The sequence below is a fragment of the Salvelinus fontinalis genome, chromosome 34 (assembly GCF_029448725.1).
Source record: "Salvelinus fontinalis isolate EN_2023a chromosome 34, ASM2944872v1, whole genome shotgun sequence".
NCBI classification, from domain to species: Eukaryota; Metazoa; Chordata; class Actinopteri; order Salmoniformes; family Salmonidae; genus Salvelinus; species Salvelinus fontinalis.
This window is the reverse complement of record NC_074698.1, coordinates 5,825,352-5,838,578: the sequence shown is the minus strand read 5'-3', so window position 1 is coordinate 5,838,578 and position 13,227 is coordinate 5,825,352. Positions and strand designations below refer to the sequence as shown.

Sequence of the window (13,227 nt, the reverse complement as noted above, 5' to 3'; positions counted from 1 at the left end):
ATCAATCACACTATTTTTATAGCCCGTTTTACATATCCACTGTGTCAAAAGGTTAATCCAGGGTCTAAGATGGTGAAAAGGGATAATTAGACGCTATGTCACTCTTCCAACCTGTCCCCTCTCTCTCTCTCTCTCTCTCTCTCTCTCGCTCTCTCGCTCTCTCTCTTCTCTCTCTTCTCTCTCTTTCGCTCTCTCTTCTCTCTCTCCCTCTCTCTCTTCTCTCTCTTTCTTTCGCTCTTTCTTCTCTCTCTCCCTCTCTCTTTCTTTCTCTCTCTCTTCTCTCTCTCCCTCTCTCTCTCTTCTCTCTCTTTCTTTCACTCTCTCTTCTCTCTCTCCTCACAGTGAACGAGGCAGAGGGGTCAGTGAAGGTGGCCGAGTGGCAGCAGACGTACTATGCCCACGACTCCGGCATCCAATCAGGCGCCACCACCGTGCGAGATGATGAGGGCACAGAGTACAGCGCCAAGAAGTATGCCGTTACCACCACCTTGGTGGAAAACCCTACAGGTATAAGTTATCTCTCTCTCTCTCTCCCTTTCTCTCACATTCCCACTTCCCACTCTCTCTTATTCCAATTTTCCCCCTTGCTCTACTTCTCTTTCAGTCTCTCTACATCTCTCTGTCTGTCTGTACAAATAGGTCAACACTTACTCATTCAATGTCATAATCATGCTGTGATTCACTCACTCGCTCATACGCCATCACATACGTACACAGGCCAGTTTGGACTGGCTTCATGTCTTAAAATAGGCATGATTCTTCTTCTGAAAACTATCACTAGTTTGAAACACTATCTATGGATATATCTATCCACGTATCCAATGATCTCCCTCTCCTCCTCCCTTTTCTCCTCCATCTTTCATCCCTCTCTTATCCCTCTCTCCCACCAGAGATGGAGGCCCAGTACACCCTGACACGGGCCCAGCGAGTGAGAGCGGCCATGTTCCCAGAGACCCTGGTGGAGGGCGAGGCGGTGCTGTCCACTCAGACTGACCCGGGTCAGCAGACCAACGTCCAGCGGCTAACTGAGCCCTCGCAGCTCCTCAAGACCGCCATCGTCCACCTCATTAACTACCAGGATGACGCCGAGCTGGCCACTCGCGCCGTGCCCGAGCTCACCAAGCTGCTGGCCGATGAGGATGCGGTAACTAACCTCTAAGAGTTCCAAAAAAACGTACCTTTGATATAAATCCCATTTTCACAAAGCCCAGCTGTTAACACATGAATGTATTAAACAACACTATTTCCAATGTGCTCCTATTTTAAAAAAAACGATCTGAACCTTCAATCAGTATTAATGAATTAGTGATGCAGCTAATCAAATAGAAGAGAGGGTCTTTGATTTCTAGATTAAAGACATTCCAATGGTTGACCTTGCCCCCCCCCCCCCTCAACCGCCTCTTGCTGCCTGCTGGGATCAATCTTTGATAAAACTCTAGGACACTGTTTAAACAAATAGGCTGATTTGGAAATGATTCCACCAGTGACTTGTCACATTCCTGACCGGTTTTCTGTTATTTTGTATGTGTTTGACGGTCAGGGCGTGAGTTTGGGTGGGTAGTCTATGTTATGTGTTTCTATGTTGGTTAAAGGGTGACCTGATATGGCTCTCAATTAGAGGCAGGTGGTTTTCATTTCCTCTGATTGAGAGCCATATTAAGGTAGGTGTTTTCACATTGTTTGTTGTGGGTGGTTGTCTCCTGTGTCAGTGTCTGTATGTTACGCCACACGGGACTGTTTCGGTATCTTTCGTTCGTTCGGTTTGTATGTAGTCTGTTTCCTGTTCATGCGTTTTTCACGTTATATGTAAGTTCGTGTCCAGGTCTGTCTACATCGTTTATTTGTTTTGTAGTTTATCAAGTGTATTTCGTTTCGTCTTCGTCTTGTTTAATAAATCATTATGTCACATAACCACGCTGCATTTTGGTCGAATCCCTACTCCTCCTTTTCGTATGAAGAGGAGGAGGAATTCCGTTACATGACTATTGTAAGATTGTCACGGCTTTCTTCCTGGGATGAAGGAGAGGACCAAAACGCAGCGTGGCTAGTGTTCAACATGATTTAATAAAGAATACGTGAACACTACAAACAACAAAACAAGAAATGTGAAAACCGAAACAGTCCTATCTGGTGCAGAACACAAAGACAGAAGACAACCACCCACAATCCCCAACACAAAACAAGCCACCCATATATGATTCTCAATCAGGGACAACGATTGACAGCTGCCTCTGATTGAGAACCATATTAGGCTGAACACAGAAACAGACAAACTAGACACACAACATAGAATGCCCACCCAGCTCACGTCCTGACCAACACTAAACAAGCAAAACACACAAGAACTATGGTCAGGACGTGACATAGATAAACGGGTGTACTATGTGTATCTAATGTACAGTGTCTTCAGAAATTATTCACACCCCTTTACTTAAAATTCATTAAATTGCCATTTTTTTTTGTCACCGTCCTACACATAACACCCCCAAAATGTCAAAGAGGAATTATGTTTTTAGAAATATATATATATTTTTTTTTTAGGGAAAAGCTGAAATGTCTTCAGTCAGTAAGTATTCAACCACTTTGCTATGGCAAGCCTAAATAAGTTCAGGAGTAAAAATGTGCTTAACAAGTCACATAAATTGCATGGACTCTGTGTGCAATAATAGTGTTCGTCATGATTTTTGATTGACTACCTCATCTCTGTACCCCACACATACAATTATCTGCAAGGTCCCTCAGTAGAGCAGTGAATTTCACAGATTCAACCACAGTGACAAGGGAAAAGCAGACACTGAATATCCGTTCAGTGTCTTCATCCGCAGGGTGAAGTTTGTAAGTACACTTTGGAATGGTGTATCAATATACCCAGTCACTACAAAGATAACAGGCGTCCTTTCTATGGTTGTGGCGATCATGAAATTTGTCAGCCCGTTATTGTCACACAAAAGACTACCGGTCTCATGGTAATTTACCGTTAATTAACATCAACACGTTTAGCATCTCTAGGCCTCCGCACATACAAGCTCGCCTTTGAAACATCTACATTTAACAAGCGTCTAATAGATCTATTTAAAATACACCATCACAACGCATCCATTATGTATTTTTTTGTCAGTTCTAAATAAACATTATGATATGAAGAAAATGTATTTCAGAAGAACGGAATATGAGTTGGTCGACTGTAGGACTATGTTATTATAATTGTGTGGGGTTCATGTGTGTGTGTTGCATATGTATTTATTGCATGTGTTCTGTATCTTCCTGTCCTTGGGTCCACGCACATCGCAGCGCTTCTTCTTGTTGCTACCGGCTGCAATCTAGAAGGATGAAAACACTAAGTTCAGAAATTGTACTAACGTCTCACTCAGTCGCATACGTTATATAGTTTCAGTAGGCCAAGGTAAGAGAGTCAGGCGCACACAAATGCAACAACATCACTCACACTTACGTCCGGTATTGGAGTTGCTGGTTCTGTAGGTCGGGTGGATGGGGCACCAGCATCCTCCTCCTGAATCCTCCTCACAATCGCTGCAGAATCTGGGGTCCTTGGGATATGTTGCCTCCTCTAGATTTGAGGTCTTACCAATGCCTTGCCCAGCTCCTCGAGAAAGAGCCGTCTCCTCTGGAGCTTCCCTCTGTTCCAATCTGGGTTCAATGCCATCTGGATGACAAACGCGTTGAATATCACAAGTGGCCAGCGTAGGGTTCTTCTTTTGCAGCTGTAGCCAGTCACCAGCTTGTCTACATTTTCTACCCCTCCTTTTGTGGCATTGTAATCAATTATGATTTCCGTTTTTTTATGTTCCTTGCCACAGATTCTCCCATCTCTATGCAGCGTACTCATGAGTTATCGCATGTGATGTTGTGGGCACGGAATCCCTGTGTCACGTCCAGGACAACCCGCATCCCTTGGTTCTTCTCAGGGGCTCCTCCATCTGGCTTCCCCGTAAACACTTGCAAGTTCCAGGCATATGACGAAGCAGCATCAAAGGCAGCCCAGATCTTGATTCCATATTTTGCAGGTTTAGACGGTATGTACTGCCTGAAGGGGCAGCGGCCCCTAAATGGCATAAGCTGCTCATCAACAGTAACGTTGGACCCTGGGTTGTAAAATAGGGGAAGGCGGTCCACCCACTCGTCCCACACTGACCTGATTGCAGCTAGCTTGTCTCTCTGCCGCCGAGCTGGTCCGGTGTCTCGGTTATCGAAGCGGATAATCCTGGAAATAATGTGGAAGTTTTCCAGAGACATTGTTGCACGGAAAAGTTCTCTGCCAGTTTCTGCATCCCACAGGGATTCTGTTGATTCCCCTTTGGATCTGAAAACACCAGCAAGGATAAGAACCCCAAAGTATGCATGTAAATGAGTTGGTTCATCTCCTTCCATCTCTCTCCAAAAACACGCCTTCCCTCCAAATTAGTGCTGTCCAGAATGATTTTCTACATGGTGTCTGGGATGAACAGTTCAAAAGAAGACTTCATGTCCTGCCCATGAGTAACCGCCATCCGCGTCGGCCTTGGTTGCATCCGTATCACATTGGCAGCCATGCGGGTGGCTCATTCCTTGGGCAAGAAGACCATTCAATTTATTTTCTACATCCATATTTCTCTGCCTGCAAGCTGCTGATGAGCTGGTTGCTGACGTGCTATTCCTGGGGCTGGCGAGCTGGCTGCTGACGGGCTGGTCCTGGGGCTGACTGAGGGTCAATCTCATCCTCTTCTTCCAACTCACTGTCAGACTCCGAATTGACAGAGACATGAACCTAATATTCTGAAAATACTTCATCTTTCAAAGTGGAAGACGTTTCTTCCACACTAGCTTCTCTCTCTGCAAAGCAAATGGCTAAGGCCCTCTGAGCAGAGATTCTTTTTGCCATACTGATTGATTGTGGTAAGGAGCCACACACGCAAAGCTATTTACTTGTTGTGTCCCTCCCCCAATTTGCACTTGGCTGGGGTAGAGTGGGAGAAAATACTGCATTTTTTACTATGTATCGAAAAAATGATGTATTGTAATAACATTGTGCAGGTACCCGCAATACATTGTGTAGTTTCACACACTACAAAGGGTAAAGAGTGCAAGAAAAGCGGGAGACAGGGAGAGAGACAGAGTGAAGGCACACAGCAAAACTTTTTGTTTACATTTTTACTTGTTTTCACCTACAAACACACTTTTACACACTTTTATTACCCTCGGGTCCAGTGGACCCGAACACCACATATGTGATACACATTTGTAGGGGGATGCACAGTGTGCACTCAATGAAAATGTGTTCTTTTACGTGTTCCTCACAGAAAATGAGCCAAGGCTAATGAATCTCTGGTTGAAAAAAATATTCATTGTATAATTTTTCTTTTAGTAAACATTGAAAATGGGTCAACGGACCCGAACACCACACAAGGGTTAATATGAGCAGCTGTGAAATAAATATAAAAACACTTGTTTCATTCCACGCGTCAAACACTGTTTGAGGAGCACGCTATCGCTGCCCGACAGGAGATATTCCGCCCAAACTCTAAATACCATGGGCTCTCAAACCTTGTTCCTGCAGCTACCCAGTGCTTAATTTGGGAAACCAAGCGAAATCTGTTCGGGAACATCAATAGTAACGTCTTTTTGCAACAAAACAACTGTTGACAGCCCGTCTGCGTGCCCAAGAAAGGATAAAGGAGAGAGAGGAGGGGATGGAAATGCATGGTGGTGAGATATTCTGTATAGCTGAAGGTAATGTGACTCTCAATTAATTATGAAAATAGTTGCAAAAAAATCCCTATTACGAGGCTATTCAAAATCAAATACAAATTCACTAATTGTAGGCTAACTGTAAGCCGTCCTGCACAAACAATGAACCAACAGCATCGCCTAGGCCTGGCTATATGATCTCTCCCAGACTCGTGGATATACATTTTGGAGAGTAGCATAAGGTAACCAGTCCATCCAGTATGTATAATAACACAGTCCACACTGAAAGGCCAATACACAAAGTTGGTTACTTTTGGAGCGTAGGCTAGAACAATTACATACCAAGACGTCTTAAATCAGTGTTTTTTAAATGTTTTTCTGCCATGCGTAATAGGCTGTGTGTTGTACAGCCATCATCATTTTAATTTCGTTTTCTTTTTCTGGCTTGGGCTCATAAGCCTATGCATAAGCTTTAATATGCGTGAGTGTTTCGAATGAATCATCACCTGTCCATTTCGTTGCGTTAGGCTTTGAAACAGCATCCACGACAACCACGTTAACACTGTTTCAACCTGCTGTTGAACTTCTCTCTTCGTATTAATCATCACAGTGAGGTGACTTTTAACGTATGATAGGCCAACTGATTTGATGAGAAGTATTTGATGTGTTTCTTTCCAAGCATTTTCATGGATGTCAGAGTGGTTAGAGGGAAAATAGAGGCCTGAGTACCAGGCCATTAGGTCCTGATGGTAGTTAGCAAATTGGGTACTACCAAAGCATGTCCAGAGGGCATAAAATGAGATTACTGTGACTCAACAGTCACATGGAATTTGACTGTGGTCACGACTCATGACTGCCTGTGTGGCGATAACATGGTCACTGCAACAGCCCAAGTCCACTCACGGATTTCACAATGAGGCCAATGGTGACAGTTAAAGAGTTTAATAGCTGTGATAGAGAAAACTGAGGATGGATCAACAACATTGTAGTTGCGCCACAATACTAACCGAATTGACAAAGTGAAAAGAAGGGAGCCTATACAGAATACAAATATTCCAAAACATGCATCCTGTTTACAACAAGGCACTAGAGTAATACTGCAAAAAATGTGTCAATGTTATGTTTGGGGCAAATCCAATACAACACATTACTGAGTACCAATCTCCATATTTTCAAGCATAGTGGTGACTGCATCATGTTATGGGTACGCTTGTAATCGTTAAGGACTGGAGAGTTTTTCAGGATAAAAAATAAACAGAATGGCGCTAAGCACAGGCAAAATCCTAAAGTAAAACCTGGTTCAGTCTGCCTTCCACCAGACACTGGGAGATGAACTCACAGTTCATCAGGACAATAACCTAAAACACAAGGCCAAATCTACACTGGAGTTGCTTACCAAGAAGACAGTGAATGTTCCTGAGTGGCCGAGTTACAGTTTTGACTTAAATCTATGGCAAGATCTGAAAATGGTTGTCTTAGTACCATGATCAACAACCAATTTGAGCTTGAAGAATTTTGAAAATAATAATGGGCAAATGTTGCACGTTCCAGGTTTGGAAAGCTCTTGGAGACTTACCCAGAAAGACTCACAGCTATAATTGCTGCCAAAGGTGCTTCTAGAAAGTATGTAAATGAGATATTTCTGTATTTAATTTTCAATAAATGTGCAAACATTTCTAAAAACATGTTTTCCCTTTGTCATTAAGGGGTATTGTGTGTAGATAGGTGAGAAAAATGTTTTTTTAATCAATGTTTAATTCAGGCCATAACACAACAAAATGTGGAATAAGTCAAGGGGTATGAATATTTTCTGAAGGCACTGTATTTCTTGTACTATAGAAGTACCATTATGTCCTTAATAGTGACATTGACGCTGTCACTGTTGTGTGCTGTCCCTCCTCACACTTGAGCACCGTCCTACTGACTAGCATTGCTCCAGTTCCATGCTTGACTAGCTCCTAGCTCTCTGTGGCTGCATGTCAAGGTCGTGACTGAGCCAGTTAGATTGGACACAGATTAGGACTACCCCAGAAACAAATCCTCTATAGGTTTATATTGTCATAACATCATTTCAGCTGTCCTTAAAGGATTCAGTGTACAACATTGCTTGTGTTGAAGCCGTGTTCTGATTATGATTGAAAGTCATGATGAACCCTAGTCCTTCTCTGTCTTCTCACAGTTCAAACTCAAGGCGTGGTCTGTTCCCGAATCTTGTTATCAATGCCTATGTTCAATGAACCAATGAATTGCTGGAGTGCAACGTTTGAAATCAGCTATGCCTTAAAGCCATGACCCTAAAGAAATGTGCAGACCTAACAATGGGTCCCAACCCAATGCCACCATTTTGCATGCACAGAAATGGAGAATTAGGCATTGTCTCATTCCCCACAGGTGGTGGTCAACAAGGCGGCCATGATCGTGAACCAGCTGACGCGGAAAGAGGCGTCTCGACGGGTGCTGATGCAGTCCCCCCAGATGGTGGCGGCGGTGGTGCGGGCCATGCAGAACACGGGAGACATGGAGACAGCCCGTTGTGCTGCCAGCGTCCTCCACAGCCTGTCCCACCAGAGAGAGGGCCTGCTCGCCATCTTCAAGTCCGGGGGCATCCCCGCCCTGGTCCGCATGCTCAGGTAGGAGAGGAGGGATGAATTAGTGGGTGGATGGATGGATGTTGAGGGGTAGATGGGAGTGGATATATGGAGGGAGGGAAGTATCGACAGATGTTTGGATAGATTGTTGGTAAATGATTTGATGTGAAGGAGTAGGTATGGATGGATGGGTGGATAGAAGTATCGACAGATGTTTGGATAGATTGTTGGTAAATGGTTTGATGTGAAGGAGTAGGTATGGATCGTAGATCGAAGGATCGGTAGATGTTTGGATACTTTTATGGTTAAAGTGAAGAATGGACTGGTTGGGGTGAATAGGCATGGATGGATGGATGGATGGATGGATGGATAGTGATGGATTTATATTTTTATAGGCATTGTAGGTTGGTGGTTTGATTTTGGAGTGAATTAGTGAAATATAGAGAGAGAAAAAGCAAGGGAGTGAAAGAGAGAAAAATATATACTTGTCAGATGGAATTCAGTGTTAGAAATAAAGTGATTTAGGCACGCACTGTTCTGGCCTGTCTCTGCATCTGCAATTGTGTACGTGCTGTGTGTGCTAATTTGTGCGTGTGTGTGTGCTTGCATGTATGCAAGCGTATGCGTGTGTGTGTGCGTGCATACATGCTTATGTGTGTGTATCCCCACCACCATGTCCACTACTGCCTGCAGGCTAAGATATTAGCATATCACATTATTACCCATCAGAAATGAGGTGTCATGCTGTGCTCATTAACTTGGCCAAACTGGTCTGCACATCATTTCAACCTGACCACCAGGCTCATTTTAACCTCACGATAAGTGGCGGCCATTTTACATAGTCATTTCTCAGGCAGAGTCCCTTTATCTCTGTTCACACAGTATAAACCCTGTATAACAGTCTAGGGGGCATTAGACAGAAACTAAATCAAGACATTTAATTTATTCAGAAACATAATTCAGATAAATACAAACGGAAAAACCTACCTGTACACGACTGTCAAATAGGGACTTAGATGCAGATTCACGATAGAAAAATAAGAGCGTTTTAATGATACAAAGAGCAGCAAGGGCAATTTTTTTTTAGCAAATTAAATTCAGAGGGAACTAATTGGGAAAAGAAAGGTCATGCTAATTTCTCTCATACCTTCTCTTCCTCTGCTTTCCTCTTCCTCTCTCTTTTTCTCAACCTACTCTCCCTATTTCCCTCCCTCTCCCTCTCCCCTCCCTCCACTCTCCTCTTACCTCCCCCTCCCTCTCCTCTTCCCTCAGTTCTCCCATGGAGTCAGTGTTGTTCTATGCCATCACCACCCTCCACAACATGCTACTGCACCATGAGGGAGCCAAGATGGCGGTGCGCCTGGCCGACGGCCTGCAGAGGATGGTGCCCCTGCTGAAGAAGAGCAACCCCAAGTTCCTGGCCATCACCACTGACTGCCTGCAGCTGCTCTCCTACGGAAACCAGGAGAGCAAGGTGTGTGGTGGGGGGGGGTCTTTGGCGTGTATGCGTGCGGATAATGCTTGAGCCATCATATTTGGCATAGTGGTATTGGCACGGACTACCTGCATCTTCACTGCAGCCAGGGGAGTGTGTGTGTGTGTGTGTGTGTGTGTGTATGTGTGTTGTGGTGTTTAATTTCTTTACTATCAATTGAGGAGAGACAAATTTATCATACAAGTCAGAGTTATACTTCAACTAAATCTTTATTCACTTATTAGTAAGAGAGCAGGTCAATACAACACACACATATAAAGTTAATTGATTGAGTGCTCGTTACGTTAATGATGACTGGTCGACGAATCACCCTCAGATGATTCGTTGAGAGCCCCCAGACAAATGTACAAAGATCTTTTATAGCCAAGATACACCCCCTTCAGGCTACATGACAAACAACAGATGTATGGAATGGGTCACAAGGTTAAGACTAGTATGAAAGATACTTATAGTTCACAGCAGACAGTATCTGAATGTGTAGAGACCAGGGTCTGGCCCTGGAGTCATCTCTCCCTGGTACCTTATAGAACAGAAACATTAAGTCATGCTCTGGAATGCGGTATCACCCAAAGACATCATAAATCTTCCAGAGGCCCATCCTCAGTAGAACACACACAGATGAGAGTTCTAACAACCCGTTATTCTGTTGCATTAAACAACCCTTTGATGCAATTACAGCATTATAACATAATCTTGCAATTTTGCTCTCACTGTGTGTGTGTGTGTGTGTGTGTGTGTGTGTGTGTGTGTGTGTGTGTGTGTGTGTGTGTGTGTGTGTGTGTGTGTGTGTGTGTGTGTGTGTGTGTGTGTGTGTGTGTGTGTGTGTGTGTGTGTGTGTGTGTGTGTGTGTGTGTGTGTGTGTGTGTGGGGTTGCAGGTCTGGATTATGCGTGATCCCTTTTAGTGCCACCGCAGGAGAGCAAGAGTGTATATGCACGTGATGTGTGTGTGTGTGTGTACATGCACACACACAAGCACTCACACACTGTACATGTCCTTACCACTGGCTGCTTGCAGCTGCATTGGTGCAGCAAATGTAAAACCCTGTATGGGGTTAGTAATGTACCCTCTATTGCATCAGTAATAATAGAATTAAATCAAATACACATACTGCTATTAATACTCTGACAATCATATGCGAGACAATTCATAATGTAATGTCCAAACTCTGTAACAATATTTCATTGTATATGACAGTGTTTTTTCATTGTTATTCCTCTCAGCTTATCATCCTAGCTAACGGGGGCCCTGACGGGCTGGTCTTCATCATGAGGAACTATAATTATGAGAAACTGCTGTGGACCACCAGCCGTGTGCTCAAAGTTCTCTCAGTGTGCCCTAGCAACAAGCCCGCCATAGTGGAAGCTGGTGAGTGTGTGTGTGTTTTTGGGGAGGGTGTGTGTTATGTGTGTGTTCGTACATATGTGTGTGTCTGTGCGTGTGTTTGTGATCTCATCCTCACCATAAAAGAGCCATTTAACCTCCCCTCTCTCATCCTTGCAGGGGGCATGCAAGCCCTGGGACAGCACCTGACTGGCTCCAGCCAGCGCCTCACACAGAACTGCCTCTGGACCCTGAGGAACCTGTCTGATGCTGCCACTAAACAGGTAAGAGGTCCGGAGTCCATTTTGAATCCGCAGAGACCGTACCATAGAGTAATACAGAGATAGTACAGAGTTTATGAAGACCAATGACTATATATATTAATGAACAAAGCCATCGATCACGTGACAGTATGTATTCCTATGTGAAGACTCTATAGCGCATTGAAACCAAATTAGGTCGGTTAAGATTGCGCCTCATGGAGATGTAACATGCACAGTTTGAGCCAATTCAGGACGTGACGTTGCAGGCTTGCTCAGTGCTGCCTGCTTTCATTGAGTAAATCAAGTTGAAGGCCGACCAGGGTACGGCAGGCTGCCATTCGCAAACTAAATTCTTCTGTGTGCGATTTTCAAATAATCGGTTCAAGGACATACTGTACATCTTGTGTGTTAGAAAAACAGTTGTTGGTACCATGATTGTCTTCAAAGCATTAATTTATTTTGATGAAGACGGACCGCGAAGATTGCCATTTTACCATTCTCTATAATGGGAGATCCTGTTTTCTCCCGCGATCGGCCTTGGACTTCTGTGGCTTCAATGAGGCAGTCGTTCTCCCCTGTTAAAGACAGTACCATCGAGTTCCACAGAGACAGTAACATAGTTGGAGTTCTACAGGTAAACATATAATGAACAAACAAAGACAAGTATAGAATTCTCAAACCCCGCCTCTCTTCCTACCTCCCCCGTTCTCTGTCTGTAGGAGGGTCTGGACGGCCTGCTGCAGGTGTTAGTGGGACAGCTGGGTTCGGATGATGTCAACATGCTAACGTGCGCCACAGGGATCCTGTCCAACCTCACCTGCAACAACTCCCGCAACAAGGCCCTGGTCACGCAGTGCGGCGGCGTCGAGGCGCTCATCCACGCCGTGCTGCGGGCCGGAGAAAAGGAGGACGTGGCCGAGCCCGCCGTCTGTGCCCTGCGCCACCTGACGTCACGCCACCAGGACGCCGAGCTGGCCCAGAATGCTGTGCGGCTGCATTATGGTATTCCTGCCATTGTCAAGCTGCTGGGGCAGCCCCACTACTGGCCTGTGGTGAAGGTGAGGGGGGAGATGGGGAGATAGTTGGTTGGGGAGGGGATGGGAGTGGGGAAGAGCTGAGAAAAAGGTATGCTGTGCTTTTTTTGTCTGGCTCGTTGTTTTGTCTGGCTGGAAGCTCAATTATTGAACTTTGGTTAAGTTGAAGGTGAGGGGTGAAGGATCAAAGAGTTTGCAGGCTGGTTGTGGTTGTTTTGTCTGGCTTGAGGGTTCGGTCGTTTTGTTCGGCTGGCTGATTTGTCTTTGTGATTATTTTGTTTACCTAAATAACTGGTTGTGGTAAATCCATTTGTCTATCATTGCATACAGCCACCACTCATTGTCCCCTTCTTTGCAATGTATGATGCACTGTACATATGCATTTTCTTTGAGGCTTTAATTGGAAACAACATGGCGGTACTATATAGGGCTCTATTTCATTTGCATTGCGGAAGTTCAGCTTTACAGCGTGGTTGAATGTTTAGTGGAGACTTTAGTCGTAGTGAACGCTGCATATGTCGGCCCAATCGGAAATGACCTTAACATTTCTATTGCGGAATCTGTAACACTTCAGCATTAGAGATTGAATAGAGCCCTTCCTTTAGTTGGAAGTGTCGTTTGAAGTAGTACTTTAATGAAGAATTACTTTTAAATTAAAGCAGGTTTGGAGAGAGTGAGACCTGCATAGGGGAAGAAGTTGTTCACTATGTGAGATGTAGTGCAGGCAGGGTTCTGGGCTGTACCCCGAGGCAGGGCACAGGGCTGTACCCCGAGGCAGGGCACAGGGCTGTACCCCGAGGCAGGGCACAGGGCTGTACCCCGAGGCAGGGCACAGGGCTG

The 13,227-nt window shown here is 44.7% G+C and overlaps 1 protein-coding gene across 2 annotated transcripts in view; it reads left to right on the top strand.

Annotated features, from left to right (window-relative positions):
* Positions 1–13,227, top strand: part of LOC129832926 (junction plakoglobin-like) — a 71,828-nt gene that overhangs the window by 48,703 nt on the left and 9,898 nt on the right. For both annotated transcript variants that reach the window (XM_055897059.1, XM_055897060.1), the window contains exons 3-9: positions 343–507; positions 891–1,144; positions 8,077–8,315; positions 9,546–9,747; positions 10,991–11,135; positions 11,271–11,374; positions 12,073–12,411. In XM_055897059.1, coding sequence (XP_055753034.1) covers positions 343–507; positions 891–1,144; positions 8,077–8,315; positions 9,546–9,747; positions 10,991–11,135; positions 11,271–11,374; positions 12,073–12,411 — 1,448 coding nt within the window. The remainder of the gene's footprint in view (positions 1–342; positions 508–890; positions 1,145–8,076; positions 8,316–9,545; positions 9,748–10,990; positions 11,136–11,270; positions 11,375–12,072; positions 12,412–13,227) is intronic.